Raw genomic sequence first — 17624 nt, 5'->3', positions numbered from 1 at the left:
GTGTGTGTCTGTGTTGCTGGTAGCCATGCCTCGTCAGCAAAACAAACAACAGCCCAGCTAGGGCTGTGGTGGTCATGAAATGTTGTCAGCCGGTAACTGTCGTGCAGCCTCAAGGTCTGTGCTCAACTCAGCCTATCAGTGCTTGCTGTTGTCTGCAAGAACACGCACAGACATTAACACACAGATTTGCAGGCACTCATGCACACTCTCAGTCATAATCCATTGTTTCTAGAGACATACAGATGTACACATTAACACATACACTAATTCTCTCCTCCTCGGCTCTGCTGTCTGCAAACGTTAGGCTACGATGAATTATACAGCCACATGAATACACTAGAACACAGCTACCCAGGCCTGCATAATGAAACACACACAGAGACTCCACCCTTTAAATGAACACATATTTACTCCTCAGGCATCACATCCTTGTTGTGCATATTGGAAAGCAACAATGATGAACTGGGAGACATAGGAGCCTGTCTCACAGACATTTTTCCAGGTGAAAAAAACAATGTCTTTGCACAACAATAGAGTTGGGCTGATATGAGAGGAGAGGAGAGGAGAGGAGAGGAGAGGAGTGAGTGAGTGAGTGAGTGAGTGAGTGAGTGAGTGAGTGAGTGAGTGAGTGAGTGAGTGAGTGAGTGAGTGAGTGAGTGAGTGAGTGTGTGTACTTCGCTCTGCCTATTGGTGAGAGGATCACAGTGTGCTTCTGCTTTCCTCCAGGAGGCGGAGCTAGGCTAGACAAAGACATCCAGACAAGAGGGGATGAAGACATGGAAACAGGGGGATCGAGGGGAGAGGGGGGGGGTCTGGCTGTCGAAACGAGGCATGGCGTAGGCAGTGGCCAACAAGACCGTGCGTCGACACATGCACGCACACACACAGGAGATAGGAAGTGATTCGTCTGACATGTTTTCTGGCTCCTCTCCTCCGTCTCTCCTGTCTTCCTCTCACCATATCTCTCGGTGTATACCTCAGTAAATAAACGCTGTATCTGGCCCCACTAGCTGGCGCAAAGCCTCAGGGCCCGTGTATTAATATGCATACTAATGCCCTTTTTTATGGCCCAACAGTTCAGATTCACTTTAAAATCAATTATGCATCTGGTAAAGCCGCACTCTGCAAAGGCTTTAAATGTGTATTAATTTTAGCAAACATACATGCAGGCCCTAACACAATAAAGATAAATGGCTCGATTAGGTGTGGTAAACAAAGCGAACCGTGTGGGGGTTGGGGGGGGGTGTTAATGAGATTTTGGCAAGTAAGGAATTAGGGTTCCTTAAATAATGAGCCTTGTTGATTTTTGTATGCAAATTAGCGAACGGAATGTTTCGCTGTCCTGCTTTTCCAATTTCATTTAGATAAGGAGTTTCAGTTCAATACTCCCTCTCTCTCCATCCTCTCCTTCCCTGCTTCTCACACATCTCTCCTTCTCCTCTTCTATGCACTCTTTCCATTTGCTTCACATTTTGTCAGGTTGATCAGCGATAAATCTGATTATGTTCACCAGATTCTTGTGGAGTCTCTTCATATTACACTAAAACAGGGCTCTCCAACCCTGTTCCTGGAGATCTACCCTCCTGTAGGTTTTCACTCCAACCCTGTTCCTGGAGAGCTACGCTCCTGTAGGTTTTCACTCCAACCCTGTTCCTGGAGAGCTACCCTCCTGTAGGTTTTCACTCCAACCCCAGTTGTAACTAACCTGATTCAACTTATCATCCAGCTAATTATTAGAATCAGGTGCGCTAAATTAGGGTTGGAGCGAACCCCTACATGAGGGTAGCTCTCCAGGAACACGGTTGGATAACCCTGCTCTAAACCGTGTCTGTTGATAGGGCATTGACAAAATCACTGCCACCTGTAGAGAAACTTGACACAACTATACCAAACCAACCAGGCTGAGTTAGAGTTTGGTGCCTCCAGCAGACTTCAGAGGAACTACAGCTGGAGGTTTGTGGTGGAGAAGTTGGAGAATGAATGATGTTGATGAACTATAGTAGGAGACAAGCCCTCCTCTCCTCTCATCCCCCCAACAGATGAAACCCTGTGATATCCATACCCTATTATTCAGCAATCTTGAGGTCTGGCAGATGAAATCATACATTTATAATTTAACATTACTTCAATTTTCCTCTTCATTTACTTCTGTAATGCATAGCCCTGCTTGGATGAATTTGGGGGCTGGGAGAACGGGGGTTTGGGGGGGTGGGTGGGTGGTTCGAGGCAGTGGATATGGTAACGGGACTGTCTGAATATCAATAGAATATTTCATGCAAGCCCCTATGAGGATGCTTCATCAAGCCAAATTACGGGCAGGGCAACCTATCCTGCAGCTTCCATTAGCCGTCATTCGGATTCAGCACCCAGCATCAAACTATTTATTTGCTTCAGTTACTTTGAGCAGACGATCAATCTAACAGTAATTATCTCTTGTCACTAACGCTGGGCTGAAGCTCTGAGGAGAGATGGAGAAGGGAGGAGGGAGCTGGAAGGGGGGGGGGGGGGGTACAGCGGGGTGGGGGACCTTCTCAGGATCCTTGTTTCCTGTCTTTTCCTTGTCAAATCTACATGAAAATGGGGGAACACGCTAAGTGAACGGCTGTGAGGGAGGGGGTCTTTGTGTAGTTGTGAGGAGGGAGGAAGGTGACGGTGGAGTCTCCAGGAGACCATTGCTGGCAGCATTTCCTGGAATGAGCTCTAGTCTAGCTGATGTTTGTAAATGGCAGCAAACTTGTAGGAGTCATTTGACTGTATTTCCCTTGCCTTGTTATTCCTTCATTGTGTTTTGGGGAGCGTGTCCTGTTAGTTACATTCCTATAGATAGTAAGTGGCTGAGAGTCTCCGTGTCAGGCAGAAATCACTAGCACTATCAGAGCCAGAATCAGGATTGGTAACAGAGTTGGTGTTGGTATCAGACAGTGTGAGAGAACATGTCAGCGGTGGAGAGTGCCCTTCCTGTCCTGCCACAGCACTAGAAACAATGGTAATGTTAAAGTCTTGGTAAGGGTCACTTGGGACATGTTGGTGGGCTACTTTTGCTAATTGCCATATTGTGTTTTGTCAATATTACCATAAGGCCCCATTCATTCTGAAAATATGTCTTGCACCAATCCAAGTGTACTCACTCAGCATGCCCATCCCCAGCATGAAGGCATCCATGGTGTAGGGCAGGCCCCTGGCCCTGCCTCGCGTACCTGGCGGGAACATCACCTCCTTGGGCTGGGCCTTCTTGCATTCTACCTGTGGACAGGACACAACGAGACGTACATCAGTGACAAGTTCTCTCACAGTACACAGGATGAACATAGACAATACATATATAGACATTGAATACATTCAAGGAATATGGCAAGTGTCCGAGGTTTCAGGACAGACAACGAGACACATATCAGTCATACGTGAAAAGACGTCTTACTGTACTTGAGATGAACATACAGTACATACTGTAGGCACTGAAATACATGAAAGGAATATGGAAGTGTTGACCCCATGTCACACAGGGCTTTCAGAGTACTGCCATCAAGTGGAAGACCTAGAAGACCATCAAACCTAACATCTTTCATTTTGGGCTAAATGAAGAACAGAGGAGGGATCCTTGCGTTTCCTTCCCATCTCCTCACAGCTGAAATGAGCCCCCATGTTTGCTTGTTGTTTTATGTCTATTTGCTGAAGCGAGCAGGGCTGCTGCATCTCCAGGTAAAGTTTGCAGAATGCTCTCTCTCTCCCCACGACTGCTTCCACCCCAGGGCACTATTAACCCCCCCAACACATACACACCTCCATCGCCTGTGCTGCCATTTACATTTGCTCCCCCCATCTATACACACACACACACACACACACACACACACACACACACACACACACACACACACACACACACACACACACACACACACACACACACACACACACACACACACACACACCGCTTTGCTGACTGACATTCCATCCTCCTAAAACAATGCTTATTGCTCTTATACCAGGGCTATCAAAAGCATCCTAAAACACACCAAGGCCATTGTGTTATTAACGTACATTTATTTGTTTCAATGGCTATGCCCGTGTCATCATTATCCTTCAATCAATACATTGTAAACACAAACAATGGTAGAGCAGACAGAGGCTATGCTAGAGGCCATGCTAACCTTCATCCTAGCGTCTAATTAAACACAATGGTAGAACAGACAGAGGCTATGCTAGAGGCCATGCTAACCTTCATCCTAGCCTCTAATTAAACACAATGGTAGAACAGACAGAGGCTATGCTAGAGGCCATGCTAACCTTCATCCTAGCGTCTAATTAAACACAATGGTAGAACAGACAGAGGCTATGCTAGAGGCCATGCTAACCTTCATCCTAGCCTCTAATTAAACACAATGGTAGAACAGACAGAGGCTATGCTAGAGGCCATGCTAACCTTCATCCTAGCCTCTAATTAAACACAATGGTAGAGCAGACAGAGGCTATGCTAGAGACCATGCTAACCTTCATCCTAGCCTCTAATTAAACACAATGGTAGAACAGACAGAGGCTATGCTAGAGGCCATCCTAACCTTCATCCTAGCCTCTAATTAAACACAATGGTAGAACAGACAGAGGCTATGCTAGAGGACATGCTAACCTTCATCTTAGCCTCTAATTAAACACAATGGTAGAACAGACAGAGGCTATGCTAGAGGCCATGCTAACCTTCATCTTAGCCTCTAATTAAACACAATGGTCCTAAAACAGAGTAGCTGTCTATAATTATATCACCATCAGGCGTGTGAAGAGGGGGGCAGGCGTAGTGGGCAAGGGGAGCAGTGGTGGGTCTCTGCCCGCTGCTGGCTAATGGCCGTGGAGAGCTGGTCGTGATCGGGGTGGGTGTCATCAGCGCCAGCGGAGCGGTGGGGCCAGGGCCCGTTAGTTAAGAGGCTTGATGGGCGCTTCCCTGTTATTACTTAACTAATTACATGGTTGGCTCAGGTTTCAACCAGTGCTGATGAGGTCCTTCAGCTCTTAATGAAAATATGAAGGCCGTTAATGGTGTGGGGGAGTGAGGGGTGGAGGGATGGCCGGCGTTCTTATCAGGGCAGTGGAGAAAGATGAGGGAGGAGAGAGGATAGAGTTTGACAGTGTGTGATTCTCTGGTGTTTGAGTCTGTGGTTTTCTAAGTTTACGTCTGTCACACCCTGGCCTTAGTTATCTTTGTTTTCATTATTATTTTAGTTAGGTCAGGGTGTGACATGGGGAAGTTTGTGTGTTTTTGTATTGTCTAGGGTGTTGTATGGTTTAGGGGGTTAAATAGAGTAGATGGGTTAGTGTTCAGTGTAGGTGTCTAGGAAAGTCTATGGTTGCCTGAATTGGTTCTCAATCAGACAGCTGGTTATTGTTGTCTCTGATTGGGAGCCATATTTAAGGCAGCCATAGGCTTTAGCTGTTTGTGGGTAATTGTCTATGTGTAGTGTTTGTGTCAGCACTATCTGTCTTTATAGCTTCACGGTCGTCAGTTTTGTTATTTTGTTAGTTCGTGATTAGTTGTTCGTTTCTTGTTTGTTTTTTCTCTCTTCTTAAAATAAAGAAGATGTATTTTGCACACGCTGCGCCTTGGTCCAATCTCTCACAGCAAGACGATCGTGACAGAATTACCCACCAATCTAGGACCAAGCGGCGTGTCAAGCGGCAACAGGACCCACCTACACAGGATTCATGGACATGGGAGGAGATACTGGATGGTAAGGGACCTTGGGCACAACCGGGAGAATATCGCCTCCCTCGTGAAGAGCTGGAGGCAGCTAAAGCCGAGAGGAGGCGATATGAGGAGGCAGCACGGAAGCAAGGCTGGAAGCCCGTGAGTACAACCCAAAAATTTCTTGGGGGGGGCCTTAAAGGGAGTGTGGCGAAGTCAGGTAGGAGACCTGCGCCTACTCCCTGTACTTACCGTGGAGAGCGAGAGTACGGGCAGACACCGTGTTACGCAGTAGAGCGCATGGTGTCTCCTGTACGCGTGCATAGCCCGGTCCGGTACATTCCAGCTCCACGTATCGGCCGGGCTAGATTGAGCGTTGAGCCGGATGTCATGAAGCCGGCCCAACGCATCTGGCCACCAGTGCGTCTCCTCGGGCCGGCTTACATGGCACCAGCCTTACGCATGGTGTCCCCGGTTCGCCTACATAGCCCGGTGCGGGTTATTCCACCTCCCCGCACTGGTCGGGCGACGGGGAGCATACAACCAGGTAAGGTTGGACAGGCTCAGTGCTCAAGGGAGCCAGTACGCCTGCACGGTCCGGTATTTCCGGCGCCACCTCCCCGCTCCAGCCCAGTACCACCAGTGCTTACACCACGCACCAGGCTTCCTGTGCGTCTTCAGAGCCCTGTGCCTCCTCCACGCACTAGCTCTATGGTGCGTGTCTCCAGCCCTTTACCACCAGTGCCTACACCACGCACCAAGCCTCCTGTGTGTCCCCAGAGTCCTGTGCGTCCTGTTGCTGCTCCCCGCACTAGCCCTGAGATGCGTGTCCTCAGCCCGGTACCACCAGTTCCGGCACCACGCACTAGGCCTAATGTGCGTCCCCAGGGTCCAGCATGCCCTGTTCCTTCTCCCCGCACTAGCCCTGAGATGCGTGTCCTCAGCCCGGTACCTCCAGTTCCGGCACCACGCACCAGGCCTACAGTGCGTCTCAGCCGGCCAGAGTCTGCCGTCTGCCCAACGGCGCCTGAACTGCCCGTCTGCCCAACGGCGCCTGAACTGCCCGTCTGCCCAACGGCGCCTGAACTGCCCGTCTGCCCAACGGCGCCTGAACTGCCCGTCTGCCCAACGCCGTCTGAACTGCCCGTCTGCCCAACGCCGTCTGAACTGTCCGTCTGCCAAGCGCCGCATGAACTGCCCGTCTGTACTGAGTATTCAAAGCCGCCCGTCTGTACTGAGCCTGCAAAGCCGCCCGTCTGCCATGAGCCTGCAAAGCCGCCCGTCTGCCATGAGCCGCCAGAGCCTTCCGCCAGACAGGAGCCGCTAGAGCCTTCCGCCAGACAGGAGCCGCTAGAGCCTTCCGCCAGACAGGAGCAGCCAGAGCCTTCCGCCAGACAGGATCAGCCAGAGCCTTCCGCCAGACAGGATCAGCCAGAGCCTTCCGCCAGACAGGATCAGCCAGAGCCTTCCGCCAGACAGGATCAGCCAGAGCCTTCCGCCAGACAGGATCAGCCAGAGCCTTCAGCCAGCCATGAGCAGCCAGAGCCTTCAGCCAGCCATGAGCAGCCAGATCCGTCAGCCAGCCATGAGCAGCCAGATCCGTCAGCCAGCCATGAGCAGCCAGATCCGTCAGCCAGCCATGAGCAGCCAGATCCGTCAGCCAGCCATGAGCAGCCAGATCCGTCAGCCAGCCATGAGCAGCCAGATCCGTCAGCCAGCCATGAGCAGCCAGATCCGTCAGCCAGCCATGAGCAGCCAGATCCGTCAGCCAGCCATGAGCCGTCCAGCCAGGATCCGCCAGAGCCGTCCAGCCAGGATCCGCCAGAGCCGTCATCCAGCCAGGATCCGCCAGAGCCGTCATCCAGCCAGGATCCGCCAGAGCCGTCATCCAGCCAGGATCCGCCAGAGCCGTCATCCAGCCAGGATCCGCCAGAGCCAGCCAGCCAGGATCCGCCAGCCAGCCAGGATCCGCCAGAGCCAGCCAGCCAGGATCCGCCATCCAGCCAGGATCCGTCCCTCAGTCCGGAGCTGCCGTCCCTCAGTCCGGAGCTGCCCCTTATCCTGGTGCTGCCCCTTATCCTGGTGCTGCCCCTTAGTCCGGTGCTGCCCCTTAGTCCGGTGCTGCCCCTTAGTCCGGTGCTGCCCCTTAGTCCGGTGCTGCCCCTTAGTCCGGTGCTGCCCCTTAGTCCGGTGCTGCCCCTTAATCCAGTGGGGTTAATGTGGAGGGTGGCCATTTGGAGGAAGCTACGAAAGCGGGTAGTGACTATGGTGGGGTGGGGACCACGACCAGTGCCAGAGCCGCCACCGTGGACAGACGCCCACCCAGACCCTCCCCTAGACTTTATGCTGGTGCGCCTGGAGTTCGCACCTTAAGGGGGGGGGGTTATGTCACACCCTGGCCTTAGTTATCTTTGTTTTCATTATTATTTTAGTTAGGTCAGGGTGTGACATGGGGAAGTTTGTGTGTTTTTGTATTGTCTAGGGTGTTGTATGGTTTAGGGGGTTAAATAGAGTAGATGGGTTAGTGTTCAGTGTAGGTGTCTAGGAAAGTCTATGGTTGCCTGAATTGGTTCTCAATCAGACAGCTGGTTATTGTTGTCTCTGATTGGGAGCCATATTTAAGGCAGCCATAGGCTTTAGCTGTTTGTGGGTAATTGTCTATGTGTAGTGTTTGTGTCAGCACTATCTGTCTTTATAGCTTCACGGTCGTCAGTTTTGTTATTTTGTTAGTTCGTGATTAGTTGTTCGTTTCTTGTTTGTTTTTTCTCTCTTCTTAAAATAAAGAAGATGTATTTTGCACACGCTGCGCCTTGGTCCAATCTCTCACAGCAAGACGATCGTGACAGAATTACCCACCAATCTAGGACCAAGCGGCGTGTCAAGCGGCAACAGGACCCACCTACACAGGATTCATGGACATGGGAGGAGATACTGGATGGTAAGGGACCTTGGGCACAACCGGGAGAATATCGCCTCCCTCGTGAAGAGCTGGAGGCAGCTAAAGCCGAGAGGAGGCGATATGAGGAGGCAGCACGGAAGCAAGGCTGGAAGCTCGTGAGTACAACCCAAAAATTTCTTGGGGGGGGCCTTAAAGGGAGTGTGGCGAAGTCAGGTAGGAGACCTGCGCCTACTCCCTGTACTTACCGTGGAGAGCGAGAGTACGGGCAGACACCGTGTTACGCAGTAGAGCGCATGGTGTCTCCTGTACGCGTGCATAGCCCGGTTCGGTACATTCCAGCTCCACGTATCGGCCGGGCTAGATTGAGCGTTGAGCCGGATGTCATGAAGCCGGCCCAACGCATCTGGCCACCAGTGCGTCTCCTCGGGCCGGCTTACATGGCACCAGCCTTACGCATGGTGTCCCCGGTTCGCCTACATAGCCCGGTGCGGGTTATTCCACCTCCCCGCACTGGTCGGGCGACGGGGAGCATACAACCAGGTAAGGTTGGACAGGCTCAGTGCTCAAGGGAGCCAGTACGCCTGCACGGTCCGGTATTTCCGGCGCCACCTCCCCGCTCCAGCCCAGTACCACCAGTGCTTACACCACGCACCAGGCTTCCTGTGCGTCTTCAGAGCCCTGTGCCTCCTCCACGCACTAGCTCTATGGTGCGTGTCTCCAGCCCTTTACCACCAGTGCCTACACCACGCACCAAGCCTCCTGTGTGTCCCCAGAGTCCTGTGCGTCCTGTTGCTGCTCCCCGCACTAGCCCTGAGATGCGTGTCCTCAGCCCGGTACCACCAGTTCCGGCACCACGCACTAGGCCTAATGTGCGTCCCCAGGGTCCAGCATGCCCTGTTCCTTCTCCCCGCACTAGCCCTGAGATGCGTGTCCTCAGCCCGGTACCTCCAGTTCCGGCACCACGCACCAGGCCTACAGTGCGTCTCAGCCGGCCAGAGTCTGCCGTCTGCCCAACGGCGCCTGAACTGCCCGTCTGCCCAACGGCGCCTGAACTGCCCGTCTGCCCAACGGCGCCTGAACTGCCCGTCTGCCCAACGGCGCCTGAACTGCCCGTCTGCCCAACGCCGTCTGAACTGCCCGTCTGCCCAACGCCGTCTGAACTGTCCGTCTGCCAAGCGCCGCATGAACTGCCCGTCTGTACTGAGTATTCAAAGCCGCCCGTCTGTACTGAGCCTGCAAAGCCGCCCGTCTGCCATGAGCCTTCAGAGTCGTCCGCCAGACAGGAGCCGCCAGAGCCTTCCGCCAGACAGGAGCCGCTAGAGCCTTCCGCCAGACAGGAGCCGCTAGAGCCTTCCGCCAGACAGGAGCAGCCAGAGCCTTCCGCCAGACAGGATCAGCCAGAGCCTTCCGCCAGACAGGATCAGCCAGAGCCTTCCGCCAGACAGGATCAGCCAGAGCCTTCCGCCAGACAGGATCAGCCAGAGCCTTCCGCCAGACAGGATCAGCCAGAGCCTTCAGCCAGCCATGAGCAGCCAGAGCCTTCAGCCAGCCATGAGCAGCCAGATCCGTCAGCCAGCCATGAGCAGCCAGATCCGTCAGCCAGCCATGAGCAGCCAGATCCGTCAGCCAGCCATGAGCAGCCAGATCCGTCAGCCAGCCATGAGCAGCCAGATCCGTCAGCCAGCCATGAGCAGCCAGATCCGTCAGCCAGCCATGAGCAGCCAGATCCGTCAGCCAGCCATGAGCAGCCAGATCCGTCAGCCAGCCATGAGCATCCAGATCCGTCAGCCAGCCATGAGCAGCCAGATCCGTCAGCCAGCCATGAGCCGTCCAGCCAGGATCCGCCAGAGCCGTCCAGCCAGGATCCGCCAGAGCCGTCATCCAGCCAGGATCCGCCAGAGCCGTCATCCAGCCAGGATCCGCCAGAGCCGTCATCCAGCCAGGATCCGCCAGAGCCGTCATCCAGCCAGGATCCGCCAGAGCCAGCCAGCCAGGATCCGCCAGCCAGCCAGGATCCGCCAGAGCCAGCCAGCCAGGATCCGCCATCCAGCCAGGATCCGTCCCTCAGTCCGGAGCTGCCGTCCCTCAGTCCGGAGCTGCCCCTTATCCTGGTGCTGCCCCTTATCCTGGTGCTGCCCCTTATCCTGGTGCTGCCCCTTAGTCCGGTGCTGCCCCTTAGTCCGGTGCTGCCCCTTAGTCCGGTGCTGCCCCTTAGTCCGGTGCTGCCCCTTAATCCAGTGGGGTTAATGTGGAGGGTGGCCATTTGGAGGAAGCTACGAAAGCGGGTAGTGACTATGGTGGGGTGGGGACCACGACCAGTGCCAGAGCCCCCACCGTGGACAGACGCCCACCCAGACCCTCCCCTAGACTTTATGCTGGTGCGCCTGGAGTTCGCACCTTAAGGGGGGGGGGTTATGTCACACCCTGGCCTTAGTTATCTTTGTTTTCATTATTATTTTAGTTAGGTCAGGGTGTGACATGGGGAAGTTTGTGTGTTTTTGTATTGTCTAGGGTGTTGTATGGTTTAGGGGGTTAAATAGAGTAGATGGGTTAGTGTTCAGTGTAGGTGTCTAGGAAAGTCTATGGTTGCCTGAATTGGTTCTCAATCAGACAGCTGGTTATTGTTGTCTCTGATTGGGAGCCATATTTAAGGCAGCCATAGGCTTTAGCTGTTTGTGGGTAATTGTCTATGTGTAGTGTTTGTGTCAGCACTATCTGTCTTTATAGCTTCACGGTCGTCAGTTTTGTTATTTTGTTAGTTCGTGATTAGTTGTTCGTTTCTTGTTTGTTTTTTCTCTCTTCTTAAAATAAAGAAGATGTATTTTGCACACGCTGCGCCTTGGTCCAATCTCTCACAGCAAGACGATCATGACAACGTCTTCCATCTGTCTGTAAACTTTAGACAAATGTCCAGTAGTCATCATGAAATAAAATAATCAAAAGGCAGAGATGATGTACAGAAGCAGGTCGGATGATTTGTCGTAACCAGATACATTTCCAGACATTTCCAGGGCAATATAAAACATTCTTCTTGTGTTGTGATCAAAATGTTTAAAGAGTGAATACATTTTTTTTTTTATCAGTAACTAATTCCAACATGTTATTTATACAAGCATCCATTTGCCTAATCTATTCATAATGACATTATTGTGAGTAGAGCATCTCGGCGCACACATGCACAGACCTGTCAGAGTGGTTTGATTGACAGGTCCACCCAGGACCAGAGGGCAGGGAGCTGTGAAGGGCAGGGAGCTGTGGGGGGCAGATGCTACCTGCCAGTCTCCTTCTGCGGGGGGGAGGGGGGGGGGGTAATTAGAGAACACCCTCCTCCCCTCGACTCCTCTCCCTCCTCCCTACCTCTCCCCTCCTCTCCCCCCTCTCTCATCATGAGCTTTAACGCATGAGAGTTGGGACGCGTTTTTAATGCTAACCAGCTCTTTTAACACCAACAATCTCCCTATTGTGACAATGTGACTGCAGTTACAAACAACCCCTACTAAAGAACAATTATTCTGCAAGGAAACAATTACAGAAGAGCAATCATTTTTCTGTTGCTAAGTGCCACTTGCCCACGTAGATTCCCATATGTTGACAATATTCCAGCTCATATTAGTCAGGATCAAAGCCTCCTTCATATTAAACTATGTAAAAGTATACATTTCTAAAAGTGACAGAGCTGGGACATCAGCACGTTCTCTCTTTTAGAACGATCCAGTTCAGAAAGAACACTGTCACTTTCCCTGACTGCCATAACGCCTGGAACCAACCTTCTTTAGAGCCACATTTTGTTTCCTCCAGCAAATTTAAGAGCAGGCACTTCCTCTGACGGGCCTGATGACAGACCAGACCAAGACACAGACACAGACACAGACCAAGACACAGACACAGACACAGACACAGACACAGACAGACAGAGACACAGAGACAGACAGACACAGACAGACAGGTGTGAGGGAGACAAAAGGAGAGGAGAGAAGTTGCCTCGTTCACAGAACTGATTAATTCTCACATCTCTTCTTCCCCTGTCTTCCTCCCCAGAACTGCAGTGCTGCAGAGTGCAGTGCCTGGCTGGCAGAGTGACTCATCCCTCAATACAACAGTACAGTCACTCCAGGCAAGAGAACGAAAGGCACTTAAACCCAAAACCAGAACATCAACATAACAGAGGCAAACATGACAACAGTGGTCACATCAGATGGCCTGTTTTGACTATTATTATCTGAGCAGGGCTATAAAAAGACATGTACAGTAACCACTCAATTTGTGAACACACTAAAATGTAAGCAGTGAAATGCCTGTTTTACCACAGAGATCTCAGGCCTTTCTCTGTCTCTGTATCCCGATACCTAACAGCACAGCACTGCCATTAGTCTACTCACATCCCCCAACCATGACCCCCACCATTGGAAAAGGTCACAGAAAAGCTGTTCTATCGTATTTGTGGTGAGAGAGAGAGAGAGAGAGAGAGTAAGAGAGAGAGTGAGAGAGTAAGAGAGATAGAGAAGAAAAGAGAAATCTGATCCGTTGCCTGACGGCAGAACCCTGAACTTAACACGGAGTCATAATTCATGGCAAGTTGAATTAGATTACATGGGAGGCATGGGGAGCCCCTGTACATTATTAATACACTTAAAGCTATTTTGCCTGACACACAAATCTATATCTGCAGTGAAAAAAACAGAGGCTATTTATGCTTCCAAAACAGAACATCTATTTTCACTGTGGCGTTTGCGAGAGGAAAGCGCTTTAGAGCAAATAAAAATGTGTGTGTGTACGTACCTGCATTGCATGTGTGTGTGTGTTGTTGGGCTCTTCTTCAGGCAGTGTGTGTGTGTGTGTGTCTTGGCTATAGATTACAGAGGGGTCTGGCAGGGTGAAGCGAGCAGAGGGAGCCATCTCCCCTGCATCTCCCCTCCACTTTACTGCTTTCTTTTCTTTATGCGTTACATCAACTACAGTTAGGAGGTCATAAAACCCTGTTAGCTTTACCATGCCATTTTCACTGGTGTTCTGCCCTTTTGTCAGTTATGTACAGGAAATTCTACTTTATGTATCGCTTACTCTCTTCAACCCCCCTGCCCTACTTTCATTCCCCCTTTCTAAGAACTGGATTTCCTCCTCTCTCCGTTGTGACATGTCTGGTCTGAAAGAGCACTTTGGAAATGGCATGCTCCAATACAATTGGCTGAATTACTGTAATCTTTTAAAATATCTCAATTCACCTCTGTTAGCTTAACCTACTCTAAAATACTGCAGTGCTGCCGTGTGTAAACACATAGGCAGAGAGAGAGAGCGAGAGAGAGCGAGCGAGCGAGCGAGCGAGCGAGAGAGCGAGAGAGAGCGAGCGAGCGAGCGAGAGAGAGCGAGAGCGAGAGCGAGAGAGAGAGAGAGAGAGAGAGAGAGAGACTTATACTTAAACTCTTTAACATCCACAGCTCTGGCATCTTCCCCAATATTTGGAACCAAGGACTGATCACCCCAATCCACAAAAGTGGAGACAAATTTGACCTCAATAGCTACCGTGGGATACGCGTCAACAGCAGCAGACTCGTGGTGTTAGGGGAAAAACATACGACATTATAAAATCCATGTACACAAACAACAAGTGTGCGGTTAAAATTGGCAAAAAAAACACACATTTCTTTCCACAGGGCCGGGGAGTGAGACAGGGATGCAGCTTAAGCCCCACCCTCTATTGGTGGCTGACTAAAAGTATTTAGTCAGCCACCAATTGTGTAAGTTCTCCCACTTAAAAAGATGAGAGAGGCCTGTAATTTTCATCATAGGTACACTTTAACTATGACAGACAAAATGAGAAAAAAAATCCAGAAAATCACATTGTAGGATTTTTAATGAATTTATTTGCAAATTATGGTGGAAAATAAGTATTTGGTCAATAACAAAAGTTTATCTCAATACTTTGTTATATACCCTTTGTTGGCAATGACAGAGGTCAAACGTTTTCTGTAAGTCTTCACAAGGTTTTCACACACTGTTGCTGGTATTTTGGCCCATTCCTCCATGCAGATCTCCTCTAGAGCAGTGATGTTTTGGGGCTGTTGCTGGGCAACACGGACTTTCAACTCCCTCCAAAGATTTTCTATGGGGTTGAGATCTGGAGACTGGCTAGGCCACTCCAGGACCTTGAAATGCTTCTTACGAAGCCACTCCTTCGTTGCCCGGGCAGTGTGTTTGGGATCATTGTCATGCTGAAAGACTCAGCCACGGTTCATCTTCAATGCCCTTGCTGATGGAAGGAGGTTTTCACTCAAAATCTCACAATACATGGCCCCATTCATTCTTTCCTTTACACGGATCAGTCGTCCTGGTCCCTTTGCAGAAAAACAGCCCCAAAGCATGATGTTTCCACCCCCATGCTTCACAGTAGGTATGGTGTTCTTTGGATGCAACTCAGCATTCTTTGTCCTCCAAACACGACGAGTTGAGTTTTTACCAAAAAGTTCTATTTTGGTTTCATCTGACCATATGACATTCTCCCAATCTTCTTCTAGATCATCCAAATGCTCTCTAGCAAACTTCAGACGGGTCTGGACATGTACTGGCTTAAGCAGGGGGACACGTCTGGCACTGCAGGATTTGAGTCCCTGGCGGCGTAGTGTGTTACTGATGGTAGGCTTTGTTACTTTGGTCCCAGCTCTCTGCAGGTCATTCACTAGGTCCCCCCGTGTGGTTCTGGGATTTTTGCTCACCGTTCTTGTGATCATTTTGACCCCACGGGGTGAGATCTTGCGTGGAGCCCCAGATCGAGGGAGATTATCAGTGGTCTTGTATGTCTTCCATTTCCTAATAATTGCTCCCACAGTTGATTTCTTCAAACCACGCTGCTTACCTATTGCAGATTCAGTCTTCCCAGCCTGGTGCAGGTCTACAATTTTGTTTCTGGTGTCCTTTGACAGCTCTTTGGTCTTGGCCATAGTGGAGTTTGGAGTGTGACTGTTTGAGGTTGTGGACAGGTGTCTTTTATACTGATAACAAGTTCAAACAGGTGCCATTAATACAGGTAGAGAGTGGAGGACAGAGGAGCCTCTTAAAGAAGAAGTTACAGGTCTGTGAGAGCCAGAAATCTTGCCTGTTTGTAGGTGACCAAATACTTATTTTCCACCAAAATTTGCAAATAAATTCATAAAAAATCCTACAATGTGGTTTTCTGGATTTTTTTCCCTCATTTTGTCTGTCATAGTTGAAGTGTATGATGAATGATGAGAGAGAGAGAGAGAAAGACAGACAGGGGGAGAGAGAGAGACACACAGAGAGACAGAGAGACAGAGACACACAGAGAGAGAGAGAGAGAGAGAGAGAGAGAGAGAGAGAGAGAGAGAGAGAGAGAGAGAGAGAGAGAGAGAGACAGACAGACAGGGGGAGAGAGAGAGAGTCTTAGCCATGCACATCCTCCTGGACAGAGAGAGCTGAGTAAATACATACAGAGAGAGAGACAGGAAGAATCAACTTAACATGTCACCTAATGGGATTAAATGGGCTGAGGGATATATCAACTATGGAAACACTCATAGAATCATGTCATGTCCCCTCTGCCTTGCCCCTCCTCTGACACACACAAACACTTCCCTCCCTCCCTTGGGTGTTTCTGCCATGTTCCCAGTGTCATCAGAAGAAGTGGTGGTGTTAACAGCCAGAAGGAAGAAAGAGAAGAGAGGGAGAAGGAGCAAATAAGAGTGATTTTATGCACGCCCCGAGCTGCCACTTTCTCCCTCACAGCGGTAGATTATCTCCCAATGATATTGCAGGCCAGAGCCCTGGCATGGCAGAGCCAGCCTTTAAATTGGCCCGCCGACATGCTAGGCACTTATCATACATGCTAATGGGCTAGCGCCGCAGTGGGCTGGCGCAGGGGGCCTCCGGGGGCAGGCAGGGGGCTGGAGGGAAGAGACGTGCGGCGTGATGGGAATGAGCCAGGGTACATCTGTACTGGCAGGGGGGCTACATGGGGGCAGCATAGGGGGCTACATGGGGGCAGCATGGGGGGCTACACGGGGGCAGCATGGGGGGCATGGGGATTATGGAGAGGGGCCAGCAGTATTGCCTGGGCACATGTAGCAGGTCTACAGGTCTAGGGGGGCTGTTAGCTATTGGTGCAGACAGCACAGAGACACCAGCAGAGAGAAGAGTGAGGTCCTTGCATACCCAAGGCTGAGTTTGGTCAATCAGTGAAACCAAAGCAGTTAAATGTTGACATCTATGAGGACGGTGTAAGAATGGACAGTTAACATACAACCCTCACCGCTAGTCTCACATCCAGTTCAGATCCGTTGAAAGAAAGGATAGGGTATAATTACCTAATTTGTGCATCTACGAAAGAGCACTGCTACAGTAGACTGTGTTTTCTCTCTAAGTTTTCCTGTCTCGGTGGTACCTGAGGGAGGGTTTATCCCAGGCCAGGATCGATCCACTCCTCTACGTGTGTTCAAAAGCTGCACGGTTCAGTCTGCCTCGACCAGGCCTTTAAACACTATCCTGAGTGGCGGGGCAGCTTTATTGCGCGCCCCACACTCCAGTTAAACACCTATATTCTACCGTCACAGCACAATAAAGCAGCAAAGCTCAGCGAGTACTACCGGACAAAGGATATATAAAACATTTGGGGGGGGATAAGGCTTGGTCTTGGTTTTGTATGAAGCGATTTGGAGAGAGTGTGAAAGGGGTGTCAGTGTCAGGGCTAAAGAGACTGACACAAATCCAGGCAGTCAGTCAAACCTGGGCAGCAGTTTTTGGACCAGAACTCCAGTCTGTCCATTCTGAAGAGGAATACAAAAAGCCTATTCAGAGTTTTCCTTCACCGCTCTATTTGTCCTCTCTTCCTTTCTCAGCCTCTCCACATGTCAGAGCTCTGTCAGGGCTAGGATATTTAAATGTAAAAGTATGAATAATAAAACATTCCTTATACTAAGCAAACCAAACAGCATCATTTTCTTGTTTTTAAAATGTACACATGCCCAGGGGCACACTCCAACACCATTTACAAACAAAGCATTTGTGTTTAGTGAGTCTGCCAGATAAGAGGCAGTAAGGATG

General features: G+C 50.6%; 1 protein-coding gene across 2 annotated transcripts in view; it reads right to left on the bottom strand.

Moving 5' to 3' along the window:
* The window catches only part of LOC120028263 (RNA-binding protein Musashi homolog 2-like), a 323422-nt gene that overhangs the window by 56790 nt on the left and 249008 nt on the right, over positions 1 to 17624 (bottom strand). For both annotated transcript variants that reach the window (XM_038973438.1, XM_038973439.1), the window contains exon 9: positions 3129 to 3243. In XM_038973438.1, coding sequence (XP_038829366.1) covers positions 3129 to 3243 — 115 coding nt within the window. The remainder of the gene's footprint in view (positions 1 to 3128; positions 3244 to 17624) is intronic.

Source organism: Salvelinus namaycush, chromosome 34 (assembly GCF_016432855.1).
Source record: "Salvelinus namaycush isolate Seneca chromosome 34, SaNama_1.0, whole genome shotgun sequence".
Classification (NCBI taxonomy): domain Eukaryota; kingdom Metazoa; phylum Chordata; class Actinopteri; order Salmoniformes; family Salmonidae; genus Salvelinus; species Salvelinus namaycush.
Note: the sequence above shows the minus strand (reverse complement) of the source record. Positions and strands in the feature narration are given on the sequence as shown.